We start from the raw sequence: 17025 nt of genomic DNA, 5'->3' as shown, positions 1-17025 counted from the left end.
ATCTATATTGGTCAGGTTCTGGCAGAACCTCTCAGGAGGCAGCTATACCAGACTCCTGTCAGCAAGCTCTTCTTGGCAACCGCAATAGTGCTTCTATTCTTTAAGAAAGAGTAATATCTCTCAAGAAGCATTAGCAGGATTAAGGTGGCATCCATCTATACACTCTGGTCATGCTTTCTGACATCTACTCACTGAGTAGCAATGACCAGTACTATGTCCACATGTAAGGTCCTACTGAAATGCATAAGGGAGTGGAATCGATGCTTAGTGATTCTGTTTTCTTAAGCTATCTCTAGTTGGGTCACACCCAAGTCAGAATTTGGAGCAATGCAAATGTCTGAGGAGAGCAAGAGAGTTGCCTGCTGGAATTTTCCCCCATGGATCACTCTGGAGCTGCTTCCTTTGGACTCCTTCTTGGCTGTGAAGATCACGTGGTGACTGTATCTCTGTATAGTGTTGGCTTGACAGCACAAAGATTTAGCAATGACATTTGCATTTGATAAAATATAAATGAGACGCTCTCCAAAGAGACTGAGGAAACCTATTTTGACAAATCTTTTTTTTTTAATCCATGAAAACATTACAGAACTGCGTAAAGAAAAACACAAATGGTAAATAAAATATTTTCTCCTTAGGTTATTGTTTTATTACTTTAAAAGTACTGAGAATACAGTATGTAAGAGAAACTTGTATTTATCAGACGTTTCAGAGTTAGAAATCAAAGGAAATGGTGTGGTGCACATTTAGTAATGATGTTACTACTTTTGAAAATTTCTGGCACTTAGTGGTCAGCATCCTTCTTATACATGAAGACCAGTAGGAATCATGCGCTCTTTACTTTAATTATGATGGATTACAGGTTACCTATTTGAGCAAGTTTAGATGAAAGTTAATAAAGCTCACGTTTAACAGAGGACTTAGAAATAAATCTTTACTGGATTGCTTTGAGTTGTTGAAACCAAGAAGATCACAAGACATACTCTGAAAACCAGAAAAATCTCAACCTTGAGACTTTCAAAAAACTAAAACCCCGAAAGCAGCTGAGACTTTAATCCTGCCCATGGGCTAGCTTAAAATTTAGGTTGTCTGTGTGCTCTTTAGTTCTCTGGAACATAGAAGTCACTGCCCCATGAAATATATTTTTGTATGGAGAGACAATAACAGAGTCTCATCTTAGTCTACTTCAAAATGAGAGGCAAAGAATATTTTTTTAACCAGCTGATGAATCATGTAAACCTTTGGACCCAGGCTTTTGATTTTCACTAGGTGAATAGAGAAGTAAGAAGAAGAGATGACCATTACAAGTATTCTGTGCAGATAGCTAGTTTTCTTATTATGTTTCAACTTATAAATGATAATCTTTTCCACAGTGAAGAATTTGTTTAAATTCCTATGGCAGGCAAAGCTTTCATCCAGGAAAGACAAATGCTCCAATTGTAACTCAAAAGAACAAGAGAGAAACAATGTCAGGTTTAGGGTGATTGAAACAAAGTATAAGTTCAGAATAAAATACCTGGTATGGGATAGTAAATGAAGTGTTGAGAGGAAGCTGAAGCATGGCGTTGTCTGTGATGCAGTCCTATGTGATAAACAATTCACTAGGCTAACATCTTCCTGTAGTTTGGGAATAGGGTCTGTGAAGAAATCAGGTCCACAGAGTCTTTGGCATGCCATCTTTAAAATATCACTCTCTAATCAACTCTGAGATCATCAACCATGCAGGAGTATTTATCCCTGTTTGGGGATAGGAATGAATGAAGTGACATAGTTACCAAAAGTTCTCTAGATTAAGTGAGTATGCTATATGCTATAAAGAAAATATTTCCAATTCTGCTTAAAAGGAGTATTAAGACTTAAGGAGGAATATATGCATTTTTATAAGCATATCTTATTATTTTTCTTTACAGAAAATTACTCCTTTGTGATGACACATTTAATAATTTCTCAATGATTTATTAATGAAATAGGATTGACTATGGACAAGATCTTTTCTGGTTGAGTAACTCAAGGTGAATAATTCCTAAATTCAAATACAATATCATGTTTTTCTAAAATCACATTTATGTGTTAGTCTCCAATAAAAAAAATAGTATATCAAAAGGAAACTAAAGTGTAATAAAATTTACTCATATTGAAGTCATATTAACATGATTAGCAAACTAAGAAGAAAGGGAATAATAGGCTAGAATTAATATATAGGGTTTATTTAAATTAACCTAATGTAAAGTACTCAGAAATAAAAGGATATGAAAGATTATTAAACTTAATTTGATTTCTGTGAAAACAGCATACTTATATTAATTGAAAAAAATTTCATCAACAAACCTAAAAAGTTTCTTTTTAGATAGAAAATTACTTGAATTTACTAAGTATTTAGAACTTTCATTAACTTCATTCATCCAGAAATTTTAAATCAACCCTTTTTTTTTTTTTTGCCAGAGACTAGGCACTATACTTTGTGTTATATTACTTTAAAGATAAACTCCAGAGCTTTCTTATGACTTGGAATTCACACTGTAGAGGACACAGAACTCTGCAGTAATGCCTCAGGTTTATAGGAGGACAGATGATTAGCATGTGGTCCATGATAGTTCCAATCAAGTGATGGATAGCAGTTGGCAACTGTATATATTTAAAATGAAGCCAATGATACTTCCAGACAAATTTGACACAGGATGAAAGAAAAAGAGGAAGTCTCTAATGATTCTATGTTGTTGGTAGGAAGTACCTGGAGGGGTGATGATTTAGTGAAATTGAGCTGGGCCTGAAGAGCTGGAACTCCAGTGAATCCCACAAGCCAGCTACGTAAACTAAGAAGACAGCATGTCTGCCTTTCATAGAAGTCAGGCCTGGGGACTTAGACAGAGAGGACATCAGTATTGATGGCATGTGAAGCCATGGACTTTGGCAGAATGAATGTACAAGTAACAGGAATCAGAGAAGAAAAGCAACATGATTTTGTTGTTGTTGTTGTTGTTGTTGCTGTACAAATGGTGAAAAGTACATAAAATACATTTGATGCATAAAGTGTAAACGTAGGTATGAAGCTCCTCCTGGTTTGTTCTGTGTGCCTAGTCTACTTATGTAGTAGGGGTTTCTTATTAGCAGCGGTGTGTGTGTGTGTGTGTGTGTGTGTGTGTGTGTGTGTGTGTGTATGTGAAGTTTACTTTTAAAAAGCAGATGGAAAGGCAGTGAACAGAACAGCCACTCTAAGAGTGGAGGGGGCCAAGGGATCAGATGAACAACCTCATACACAAATGCAAATTGAAATATCCCCAAATGTGACAAATTAATTTCACCTTTAAACACAGCTCTCATTCTGAAGAGATCACATGAGGTGTACAAACATATCAATGACCTACAACATTTTACAGTGGCAACCTTCTTCCTAGACGTTTTCAGACAGTGTATTGTCGAGCCGAAATGCTGAGGGAGAGTGAGAAGAAAAAGTCAGATGAAGTAGGATCCAAATGAGGAATGCTTGTCATCTGTGTCTATCAATAGTGTAATTAATTATTTCATTTCCTAGTAGCAGGTCAGATGTGGTGCAGACTGAGAACTGGTCATTTTAGCTAACTAGGCAAAGGCTGTTAGTGACTTTTCGGAGATCAGATACCATAGAATGGAAGGAGCTTTGGGGCAGTAAGGGTGCAAGGGAAGCATAAACCAGAAAAGGGTCAATCACCATTAAAGGCCAAACCCTAGCTTTACCTTGTCGTAGTAGCAGTGAAACAAATGCTCCGCTGCCTCTTTTTCCTAAGCCTCATGACCCTCCTTTCCATTCTACAAATTGTTTATGTACACACCCTAAGATGAAATACTTAGGCTAATTTTTCAAAGTCTTTTTTTTTTTAGATTCTAACTTTCACAGACATGACTATATTTATGTTTCGCCAACAGCTTCCATTCTTTCATGAATAAAGCCTTTGCAGTACTCCTGATCAGGTCGTTTCGTTCTACACTTACGACCTTCTTATTTGAAGACCTAGGGTCTGTTTAATTGTGCTGTACTGATTTCATTGGCACAGTCTTAGAGATTGCCGATACAAACTGGATTTAAAAAATATTGTAAGGAGACATGCTACTTTTTGAACTTCATTCCTCTTGCTACTCAATGCAGAGTTTCTGATGTGTTATCAATAACCTCCAAACCCTCTTTTTATTTTCAACCCAATGTCACAGCAACCTTGTGTCACTAAGAGAATTAATAAAGCTACAAGCATTTCCAGCCATCTAAAGCAGATATCTTCATATAATAAGGAACAATTCTCCTGAATAGTAACATAATTATTTTTTGGCTGAAATAATTTAAAATTGCATTTTAAAGTAAAATAAAATAAACACAGAGAGTTCTTAGCCATCTGCAAAGATAAACATGCCATATAGTATACTTTACCTAATGACAACTAGTCAACTGGTGAGCAGAAGTTACTGTTGAGGCAGCCATTTGGCAATGAAAAGAAACATCCTGATAAACTTTTTCCATTTATTTATCTGTGAAAATGCATTTCTGGAAAAAAAAAAAGTCATTTCAAAACCTGAAGGGCCAATTGATAGTCGCAGTCAGATATTTTCAGCAGGAATGATTTCCCGGGCCAGCACAGATGTCTATCCACCAGTATTATCTGTAATGGAAAACATTACAGAAGACACTAGACTTTCAGAGCTTCCCAGGGCCTCTCAGCAAGACAGAGGTGGGCTTGAAGCCCTCTAGTTTCATCGAAGATAGACACCCTCTAGTTCTGTCAGAGAAGTATGCTAAAAACCATAGAAAGTCAGAAGTATGCTAAACAGCCCTGAAAACTTGGAGTTAGTATTGTGGCAGAGAAAGTATCTTATTCAATGTTGTGATTTAATTCACATGAAGGTAGGAAAGGAGAGAGAGAGAGAGAGAGAGAGAGAGAGAGAGAGAGAGAGAGAGAGAGAGAGAGAAAATAAGAGTCAGTGCAAGGAAGCAGCCCACACTATGAGCAAACAGCTGGCTGATTCTTTATCCCAGAAACAGCTTGGAACTAGCTATACTCACAAGATCTCTTGGCAGAGTATCTTGCTGAACATACCAAAGCTGTGAGGACAAGTGTTCTCTTGTTGAATACTTCATGGTACTATCCTGGGGCTGACTAACCTAAATGAGCACATGTACATCTTAAAAAAAAATGTCTGCGTAAGTGAGAAATTCACTGACTCCACACATAGCCCAGTGTAGTTCCCTGTACCATCTACATTGAGGAACCATCAAGAACACTCAGAAACTAGAGTCTAACATACTCAGTAGGTTCCTCTTTCACTTTAAATTGTTTGCAAATGGGGCAATCAAGGGAAGACAGGAAAGAAATTCAGGCATATATTCAAGAAACGAAGTAACCTTTTGAGGGTGCTAATGTTAACCTTTAAGAGAGAGTAGTTTTAACAGCTTTGTGGGTCATTTACTCTTTCTTTAACAATTTAATTGATCCCTCCTTACACAGAAGAAACAATGTAATTTAAAACACATTTTTTTTTTAGCTCATTGGCTACATGCTAGAACCATGGAATATTAGAGAATGCATATAACTCTGAAGATCACCAGCAGCAGAAGATACTCAATGTTGTGAAACTCAGCATTTTTGTAGAGCATTCAATTTCCTCCAATATGTTGATTCAACACTAAATATCAAGAGATCAATTCAAATCACTGGAGTGTTTCGTATTTTAACTCATGACCCATTTCAGCCTAGTCTAGTTGGTCTCTCTCTCTCTCTCTCTCTCTCTCTCTCTCTCTCTCTCTCTCTCTTTGTGTGTGTGTGTGTGTGTGTGTGTGTGTGTGTAGTATCAGAATCAGTTTCTCCTCTCAGTGCTTACTGTATTTTTTTCCCAGTGCCTGAAGTAGTTTATTGGCAGTCAGTTTGTAAAATGCTCTCAGGGGCTATCTAAAAGTAGAACTCTGGGATGGAAATGCATATCATCGACTTGCCTGTCAAAAAAATGTAATTAACACAGATGATATACCATCTTCCAAAGCAGATAAGGATTCTAGACTGACCTGAGTCAAGACTGCAATGCTTTTTCTGAGTTTTCCTCCACTGGGGCTCAAGCACTCGACTCTTAATTCTCCAGTCATGTTCATATATGCTTCTGTGTGCATGTGCGTGCATAACTCCATTTGTATGTGGGATGGTCAAAGAATACTACCCAATAAATATATTTTACAATTTTGATTTGATTGAACTATGTATAAGTATTATGACATCTATACAGGATGTAACATGAACTATTACAAGTGTTTTTAATTGTTCTCTATATTTTAGTATGCACATAGGTGATTCATGGAAACACGGGCACACTGAAAAGTTTTCTTTCTCTTACTACAATTCAAAAAGGACTAGAAGCGCATATCCATGTACTTTCAAGCTGGTAGATTTCCCTTTGCATGGCTTTTAAATTAGAGAACTCGATTTCTCCTATCTCCAGAAGCTGGCAGCTTAGGGTCAGCATGGTGCTCATCAATTACTAGGAGACCTCTTTCTGGATTGCATACTCTGGTCTTGTGTTCTTCCTTGGTGCAAAAGAAGCTAACATTCTGGAATCTTCTCATTAAGACACTGATCCCCCTCAGGGTGGCACCATCCTTATGGTCTAATTACCCTCAAAGGGTCTCCCCATTTCCATGTATCAACACACCAAATAAGAATCAGCACATACATTTGGGCATGGACAACGGGAACTTTTAATCCACTGAATATCTGTATTTTGTATAAGGAATCTTGGTTTGTGTTGCTTCTGTTCTTATGATTGCCTCCTGCCATCTTATTTTCTCAAGTGCTAGCGGCGCTCAATATATGTTTGGAGCCTGTCCTGTAATCCTGGTTGATTCAGGACTCCTCAGAGTCCACCTTATTCTGTGATCCTGTGATTCTGGGATCTGTGAACCTGAGATTCTGTGTGTGTGTCAGAGTTCTTGGCAGTCAAGCTTCCTCTAAGACCCTGAGATCGTGGTGTGACCAAGCTCATGGTTCCTGCGATCCTGAAATCCTAAGATCCTGGGCGTGTTATAGCACCTGGAAGTCGTACCTCCTCTGGGGATCATGGGCTTGTCCGCTGTGTTTGAAACCAAGGTAGACCAGCACCAACCAGAAGGAACCTGAGCCGCTGGTTAGGCGGGGCTCCTGTGTCCTTGCTCTTGCTGTCACAGGCCCCTCATGATTGTTTTGGAACAGATGTTGCATTCAACTCACCAGTGATCCTAAGATCCTGGGCATGCAAGGGTGCCTGCAGCATGGAAAGTCCTCTGGGGACCATGGGACCATCCACTGAGTTTGTGCCCAAGGTGGCCCGGGGCTGAGTTTTTTCAATATTAGGGGTTTGTCAGACTAAAAACTGTAAAAAAGGAGTTTATCAGTGCACTTTTAGTTAACATCATATTATAAATGATAGAAAATTGCACTTATTCTCATTCTATGTTCATTTGTGTTTTGTCTACATGCGTGTCTGTGTGAAGGTGTCAGAAGCCCCGGAGCTAGAATTGCAGATTGTATGAGCAGTTGTGTTGGTGCTGGGAACTGAATTTAGGTCTTCTGGAAGATCAGGCAGTGCTCTGAGCTGCTGAACCATTTCTCTAGCCCCGTAAATGATAGGGTGTTATCAATTGTTGATAAGGCAGTTATATTTGTGTATTTTGATAATGCTTTTATCTCTTTTTGTTCAGATTTATTGTAAATTGTTGAGCATTCTTTCCCTTATTGATTTAAAAGCATTCTTAAAGGTACCAAGGACCCTACTTCCTTTGTTTGTGGTCATTCTTTTTATTTGAGCCAACAACTTATCTATCCTTCTCTGATAGGGTTGTCTTTTCTTTTATGGGTAATTGATGGGGTTCTGGAAGAGAAAGAGACATGTTCTTTGGAGGGTATAGTCTCTAGTTTATAGACCATGCTTCAGAGAAGGCCTGACATGCAAGAGTTAATGGCCATCACACACTGTACTTGATAGACTTAAGCACATGCACACACACTCTCACACACACACACACATACACAGAGGTGGGAAAAGAGTGAAGATCTGAAAAGAATGAGAAGAAGGAACCAACATGATCGAAATATATTTTATGAAATTCTCAGACAATGAATAAAAATAAGGAAATAAAAAGAAGAATTATCTGCTCTTGAGGTAGTCCTGTGAAAGCACACCGGCTTCGTGTGCATTTTGGCAAGTTCCATTTGTACCTGGAAAATGGGCTGATCAAATTGTATTTCTTGTGGTGTCAATTGTGCTAAGTTATTTTTGTTTAAAATATATCACTATTATATCTAGGTTCAATACATTTTCAGACAATCTATTTTTCTTACAGCATGTAATAGCCTGTGTAAATTTTGGTCTTCTTGGTCTATCAATTACTAAAAAATAAATAAATCATAACAGAAACAAATCTATTGAAATGTCTGGGAGCAAAGATTTATCTAGTTTCCATTAAAATTTATCATTTTTTTCTCCATATATCATCTCTGAAATGTATTTCTCCATTTATCATGGGAAGACTTCAAAATCAGAATTATTTGTAACACACTGTGGTGGCTCCTAGGTTTTTCAAATACAGCCTAGTATTTTCTTACCAAGTGTGTTTTTTTTTTAATACTATATAACAGATTTGTAAATAATTGAGAACCCAATTTGTAGAGAATATTAGACTTGATTTAATACTTAATTTCTGGAAATGCAATGAGAGGCATGATGATGAAGTGGTTTAGAAGACACAATTACAAATAAGTGCCGCATGTAGTATATGGAACATGTAAGGAACATGTTAGGAATGAGCAAACTGATGCATGTACATGGATTGAAAGACTCAATCACTTTACCATGCTCAGATGTGTGAGCACAAGCCTGCATCTGCAATGTGGCAAAAGCAGGAGGAAAACTAAGTCTGTAAACCATTTTCTGCTTCATGTAGATTCACATTTCTTTGATCAATGGGAGACCAAGTGCTGATGATCCCTCCCCTGAACTTCTGGAATTCACCTCTGCTCGCTATATTCGCCTGAGATTTCAGAGGATCCGCACCTTGAACGCCGACTTGATGATGTTTGCTCACAAAGACCCCAGAGAAATCGATCCCATTGTCACACGAAGAGTAAGTGCTGAGAATCACATGGGAGCCTGAGTGGTACCGTGCCCATCTTCTTAACAGACTGTCAAGGATGGAGAGAGAAATTGTTCTGTGATTGGAACCATTTATCCTTAGCACTGTTAGAACCCAGCAGACCCTCCTTTGTACAAATCCAAGCTCTGAGATTAATTACATGGGATTTATCAAGCCCTCCAACATTTTTCAACTTTAATTTCCTCTTTTGTAGATTGAGCATTATAGTATCTCATTCATAATCATCTTAAGGAACTACATTAGTTTCTGTCACTTTAGGTGATCTGTATTTTTACAGTAGGCTCCAAGCAACTACATGTTTAAGTACAGGGCATTTGAAATACTTTTGACCATAATTCATGTGAAGAAATACATTTTATATATTTAATGTATGCACAGCTGTTGTCCTTGTGGAAACTACATCCTAATTCAGTAGGTATAGAGCAGGATTGAGGTTGAATATTCTAGAAAGATTCTAGAGATGTCAATATTGGTGGTTCAAAGGTCAGGCTAACAAATGAAATATTAAGGAGTGCAATAATTATGAACCATACATGTTTTCATCCGTACACATACACATTCAGGCATGCACACACACATGTGCACACACACAGCTTTGCCATGGGGAAACTGATAAAAATGATTGTATGAGAGTGTGTGTGTGTGTGTGTGTTTCATGGATACACGTAACAGAAGCAAACAAAAGTTTAAAGCACCCTTCCACAGGTCTTTCACAACCAGATCTAAGGGGTGCTTTATTTCAGTACCAAACAAACAGAAATGTGTGAACTTATTATGGGAAGGATGATCAGTCCAGCTTGCCATTCCTAATTTCGATTCGGCCCAATTCCTCCCTATTTACTCAACACTCTAAACTAGAGGTGTGTAGGATCTGGTCCCATATTACCAAGCTATTACAGTTGTTCAAGTCAATCCTAAGGCACAGTGAAGCTAAGTAACTGTTGTACTCTGACTGGAGACCATAGACTGCAAATCATAGAATAAAACAAATCACAGCCAGGTGGAAATAAACCTATAGGTAAAGCTCTTAGATCTTGCTCATATGAAGAGCAGGTTTTTGTGACCTGAGAACCTACCCATGGGACAGCAAACCAAGTGTGAGTTTCCTGTCCTTTTCGCCTGCTCTCTCTACTCACTGCTTAACCTACCCAAGCTTAAGCTCTCCATTATCATAGAATAACTACTACTAGAGTCTTAATTATCTCCACACAGCATATGGTAGATATTGCAGTGCCTTTTATTTTCCAAACTTGAAGCAATTTTACTTTGCATTATATTTCACCAGAATGTCAATTGCTTTATGCAGAGGCAATCATTATTTCACAATAGTGTTTGGATTCTTCACAGATTGAGAAAAAAAACTTTAATTTTATTTTTAGCATGAAGAAATCTGAACAACATTGCTGTGAAAGTTCTTCTTCTTTGACAAGTACATCAGGGAAAATCAATAAAAAAATTATTGTTCCTTTTTATCATCCTTTGCTAGGCTGAGTGGGGGTTGTGTTGAACATTTATTATTTATAATAGCATTGGAGATGAGAAGTTGGGTAACCATGTGTATATGTTTCCCAAAAGTACTCAAGTTCAGTGAACACTACGTACAAATTTAAATATGTGAAAATAGAATATTACATTTCAGTTTGTCATATTCAAAAGGAAAGCAATGTGTGCTTACACTTAAAATATTTTTTCTAATTTTAAAAGCATTTACAATAATACTCTTGAGAAAATTTGTATCTTCATTATTAAGTACATGAAATTAAGTAAAGAGAGTTTTTTTTTAAGTTACCCAAATTTCTCAGCATGCTCTATTAGTTCACAATATAGATATAACAAATAACCTAAGCTAGAAAAAATAATTTTACAAGATACTATATGCATATAACAAAACAAAGGGAGGATTAAAAAATAGATATATAGAATAATAAATTTCAGTTAGGAAACTCAGATATGTGTTCATTGCTTTTACTAAAGCTGCCATGTCTTCCTGTATATTTTTGTGCTAACAGAGCTTTCTTGAATTGAGAAGGTTTTTTAGATACTAAGTGGGAAAGTAAAAAAAAACTCTGGTGCTTATAAAATGTTATACACATTAATTAAAATTTAAATTTGGTCCAGCTCTATAATTATGAATTATGTTTTAAAAATAGCTGATAGCTTAAAATGACGATGACTGTAGCTTTGTGCTAATTTCAGACAGAAAAGTGGTGGTAAGAACATTTTAAGATAACAAAAAAGCAAGTAAGTTCTTAGTACTTGAAATTTTCACATTACCCCCCCCCTTTTTTTTTCTAAATTTCTTGTGAATCTGGGTAAGAATTACATGGTTACTACCACCGTTTTCCTTAAAGGTATTGTTCCATTTCCAATTTATCAAGTAAAATAGGACATTCTAACTCAGACTCATGATCACAACTAAAGAGGTTGATTTTTTTTATGGAAAATTGTGTAAGACAACTTTATGAAGAATTACTGTCCACAGCTTTCCTAAGGTGAAAGCTGTTGTATCAGTGGATGCTCTATTCTGGATGTTCTAATGCCCATGGGAGGGAAATTGTGCGGTGGGCATGTAGCATACATTGACAGCCGTCTTTCCTGGGGCTGTTAGTGGATAGGTAGGAGTTGTTTAACCTCAGGAAACGCAGAATGCTTTTAAGGAAGTCTGAAGGCAAAATGTGACATTTTAACGGACCGTGCTGCTTCCTCTTCCTGTTAGCAATGCTAACAATATTTCTTTCTGGCTTTTTTTCCCCTAGTATTACTATTCTGTCAAGGATATTTCGGTTGGCGGGATGTGCATCTGTTATGGTCATGCCCGGGCTTGTCCACTTGACCCTGCAACAAATGTACGTATATTTATAGGATGCTTAGGAAAATGAAATGCCACACTGTAAAATACTTCAAGAGAGGCTTTACTGAAAGAAAATGCTGTGAATGGGTGTCAGGTCGCCACTTAGATGCTTTATCAGGAAGCTTGCCAGGGTGAAATAGAACTGGCAGTTAAGATGATAGACTTTGAATCCAACCGTCACTACATCACGAAACAGATTAGTTTTCTTTCCCCATAAAGGTTCCAAAGTGGTATCTATTTTGAAGTCGTCTAGCTATGACAGCCTGATGCATGATTTAGCTTTTTGAGAATGGCTGCCACCAATCTACCTGTCCAGCCCTTTAAAATTTTTTAATCAAAAAAAATCATGCAAAGGGATGAAAATCGTGTGCGGAGGTAAGCATATAGGTGTCCCAGTGACAGCAGGCTGATGTGAGAAGGGACAATATGAAACCAGGTGGAGAACATTCAAGCACTGAGCTGTCAAGCTAGAGCAAGCTTGAAAGCTTTCCCATAGAATTTTGCATTAATGAACGTATTGAGTGAACATAACTTCAAGAAGACGGATGAGCATTTGTTTTTCTCCTGTCATAAACAAACTGGTGAAATTCAAAATCATCAACTGTGTAGCAAGTAGAAGTGTAGAAGAGAGATTGAATTGGAAAATAAGTAGATGTCTATAAGGCCTTGCAACTTTCTTCCCATCTATTAAACTATACTACAAGTCACATTATACTCAAAGCTACTTTTCTGATTAATGACTTGTATAGTTATCTCTTGGGAAGACAAAAGACTCTGCTGATTTTCCTGGACTAGGTTGCAGTGTAGCTTGCTCCATGGAACCTTTGTTATCTATCAGTGTCACTGGCGAACAGTGTTTTTGAAGTATTGAGAGCACAAGAAACAGCTTTAGAAGGGCCGTGAATAGATACTAGAGACACAGATTTCCTAAGGACAGTGATTCTAAACTCTCACTTTTCCTAAATACCTAGATGCACAATGGAGAAGAAACTTGGTATTTTGTCACTTCTGAGACTGCCAATGAAACTTGAAGAAAGCCTTACGGTAGACATGTGCTCCAGAATATAAAGGCTCAAGGGGTCAGAGAATGAGAATTCAGACTATACCTGGGCTGCCCTGCTCTTTTTAGAACATAAACTCAGTGGTTCCAGCTATGGCACTGACCAGCCCACACTGGTGCAGAACAAATGTAGTCACACAAGTACAGATAGATGGCTTAGCGAGTAAGAGCACTGGCTGCTCTTCCAGAGGTCTTGAGTTCAATTCCCAGCACCCACATGGTGGCTCACAACCATCCTCTGCTACCAGATGCAGGGCAGTGGGTGTGGGGGAATAAAGGGAGTGGGAGAAAACCCAAGTCCCACCAGAGTTCCAGTGCTCTGTGCGGGTGGACACCGAGGACTGCCACACACTTTCCACATGGCCCTGGGTGGGTGTCTGGCTCTGGGAAGACATGGACCCAGCCCACAGGGGGTGGACAAGGGGCAGTCCAAGGTCTTTGGTCCTCACTGAGGCCAGAGATAACAGGTTCTCAGTCTCAGGCATCCAAGCCACTGCTGGACACCATGAAAGAGCTGAGAGCAAAATGGGGGCCCTGGGCCGCTCGGTCAGCCCTGGGTCAATGGGAGGAGAGGGCAAGGAGAGAGGAGGTGCTGGGTGGTTCCCACACTGGTGAGAGTCCTTGGTCTGGACCATGGCTAGAGCACAGGAAGGCCTTCTAGCGGGAGGTTAGATGTGGCTCTTTAGGGCAAAGCCTATCCCATTGTTCAAGCACAACCTTGATGAGCAGAGACAGTCTATGGTTTTAGAACTTTATTGTAGAAAGGCAGGGAGAAAGAGAGAAGGTAGAAAGAGAGGCCAGCCATGGCCATGTGGAGAGAGGGGGAAAGAGAGAGAAGGAGGGCTAGAGATGAGAGTAAGAAAGGTGAGAGCATAAAGAGAGAGCGGAGGGGCCAAGCAGCCCTTTTTATAGTGGGCTGAGCTACCTTGCTGTTGCCAGGTAACTGTGGGAGGAGCATACCTGGCTACAGTCAGGTAACTGTGGGGGTAGAGTCTAGCCAGAATGCCAGAAGCTTGGGACATTATCTGCATGACTTATAGTCAGAGAATTATGGAGTTGGGGGCAATGTGGTGTCAGGCACCTGTCTCTGAGAATGTGGCTCACTGTTCCATCCCTTGTAGAGTTTTCTACTGGGTCACTGGAGCAAGCTTCATTCAACCAAAATAGACTGCCTTTCATAGCCCCACAACTGTCTCCTGCAGGTGCTGATCAAAATTTCACATTTTAGTGAATAATCTAGACATTTTGAATCCATCTGTCAAGTTATACACCCACCTTTCAGGGACAGCGCCTCTTCTGTAGTTCTTATACAACACTCAAAACCTCTCCCTCTCCCTTTGTGACTAGAAATCCCGCTGTGAGTGTGAACATAACACCTGTGGGGAAAGCTGTGACAGGTGCTGCCCAGGATTCCATCAGAAGCCCTGGAGAGCTGGGACCTTCCTGACCAAGTCTGAGTGTGAAGGTATGTTCCTGACCCGAGAGGGCAGCCCTTATGTTGTGCTTGGCTGGGGCCACTAGGGCCATCACTGTGAGCTACTGTCGACTAGGCAATCTTCTATTTCAGTGATATGTTTTAGCCAAGGCCAGAGCTAGTAAATTCACTACCTAACTGTCTTAATTCCCTCAGTTTTCTTGGGATTTTATCTGAATTTGCTAAATATTTGCCCAATGCATATTAATTACCATAAATATAAGGATTATTGGAAATTCAGAAAAAAAAAAACCATGTGCTTTTTGTCATAAGAAAGCACTCAGTACCTATAAGACACTGGGCATGAACATACAGACATAGGTAGACACAAAAACACATAATCACATCCAAAATGTACAATAACATACAATGAACACACATCAAAAACATATATACATACAAACATACACACAAACATGAAAATGTACAAAAAGATACACAATCACATACAAAAGCATATAAAAACTCAAAACATATAAGCACACAAAACACACAGAAACACAGAGAAATACAAAGAAACACAGGAACACAAAGACATACACATGAACATATACAACCACTCACAAGTCCAAATAGAATTACACACAAAGACACAAACACAAAAGCATGCAAACACACACAGAGGAACACAAAGAGAAGTAGACATGACACGCAAACATACTCATAGAGACAAAAGAAACAACAGAAACACAAGCATCCAACACTCATGTAGGTACATAGAAATGGAAATGAGCAGTCTGTGAACCCTAGAGTCTGTATTTGCTTTCTAACCACAGATGCTTGTGAAATGGTCTTCAGCCTGTATTAGCTTTCTAGGTCCAAATAATCACTTATAGCCAACCAAATAGTCTTTAAACACTCATCAGCTAATATGAGAGTGCAGTCAAAGGTGAGGGATTATCTTCATGCTGAAGCCAGGCTATTAACCAAAAATGAAAAGATTCATTAATCACACTTAGAATGTGCAGTGCTGACGAACAGTGGCCAGGAAAGATAATGGGAGGTGACAAGGATGTCAAGACATGAAGCTTTGTGAGCATGAGTATCCCTTTTTAAATTGAAATTTTAAATTATATGGATTTATGGCATCCCATGTGTTAGTTATATATACATTTTGCATAATGCTAAAACCTTAATTCACTATCATATCTTATGGGTAATACTCTCCAATCCATTTCCTCTGAGAATTATGCAGCATATTAATTATCATTTTGTATATATTAATTATCATTATACCACTGTAAATGAGACAACAGAAGCTATTCTATTTAACACTAAATTAGTAAGCAGTAAACAACCTTTGCCCTTGTCACTGTCCCACCCCCTTTGTTCACTTCTGTTAATCAACACTCTCAAAAATAATAAGCTGATGTTTACTAGACTAAACATTAAGTGAGGCCATGTACATATACAACATACTTTTGGTGCCTGGTTTATTACACTTAACATACTATAACCCAGTTCTTTTCATTTGATGGCAAATGGAATATTCCTTCTTTTGTCTTAATAATCTTCCATTGTGCATTTAGTACACATTTGTTTTCTTCAATAAATAGACACTATCTGTGCACAACAGGAAATGGAATCATGTGAAAATTCTTAGTGCTTATGAGAAAACAAGAAAAGAACCTTGTAGCCTCAGTTTCTTCAAAACACAGAATTGTTCTCCGCCTGTTGTCGTGCTCCACCTGTTGTCATGCTTCGCCTGTGCGTAGTAGAGAGGAGTGGTTTTATTTCAGCTGTTGTTATTCATGTGCCTCTGTGGAAGAACAAGTTTTTGCCATGTAACAGTTATCCTTGTTACCATGTGACTGTTCTTTACTATCAGAGTTTAAATTTTCTGATGTGCTGAGTAAGTTAGCTATTACATGAGGCTTTAATGAGGCCCCATTCTCCCAGTTTCACACTGCCAGGTAGAGAGGTAAATAGTTATTAGATTGATTCCCTATATTGTCTGCCATGAAGTGTGCTTTGATAAATGTGGGAGGGGAAATATGTCTTTGGCAAATTGATTATCAATAGTTAAAATGCCCTTAAATATAGATTCTTCATAGCAACATCAATATAGAACTACTCACTAAGATACCTGTGGTGATTATTAGCAAAATTTATGCTGTAACATTTGATCGAAAATGGGCACTAAAAGATAAGACAGAAATGATAAACAGTGAATTACATGCTAACCAGAGTTCATACTTTAAATCATCACCTTGGAGATAAAATGATGTGTCTGCCTTCCTCTGAGGGAACTGACAAAAACTGGTATCACCTGTGTTCATGTCCTGGTTTGATTAAATAGCCCACCTTGGTGACCTGAACTATAGAGAGTTCTATATCTTTAGATTTTCTTAGGCTAAGAAAATACCCAAACATGGACATCTGCAGAATTGTAGACTCAAACTACAGCAAGCCAAATTCAGTTGAATTCAGTATTAATATTTTAGTGAGTTCGCCCAAACCATATATTTTAAGTTCAAGAAATTATGGCAGGCTTACTATCAAGT

At 38.3% G+C, this 17025-nt stretch overlaps 1 protein-coding gene across 1 annotated transcript in view; it reads left to right on the top strand.

Annotated features, from left to right (window-relative positions):
- Positions 1-17025, top strand: part of Lama2 (laminin subunit alpha 2) — a 454349-nt gene that overhangs the window by 80590 nt on the left and 356734 nt on the right. Inside the window, exons 5-7 of the mRNA XM_029532909.1 lie at positions 8927-9106; positions 11893-11982; positions 14395-14512. Coding sequence (XP_029388769.1) covers positions 8927-9106; positions 11893-11982; positions 14395-14512 — 388 coding nt within the window. The remainder of the gene's footprint in view (positions 1-8926; positions 9107-11892; positions 11983-14394; positions 14513-17025) is intronic.

Source organism: Mus pahari, chromosome 21 (genome assembly GCF_900095145.1).
Source record: "Mus pahari chromosome 21, PAHARI_EIJ_v1.1, whole genome shotgun sequence".
Taxonomy (NCBI): Eukaryota; Metazoa; Chordata; class Mammalia; order Rodentia; family Muridae; genus Mus; species Mus pahari.
This window is presented reverse-complemented; position numbering and strand designations above follow the sequence as displayed.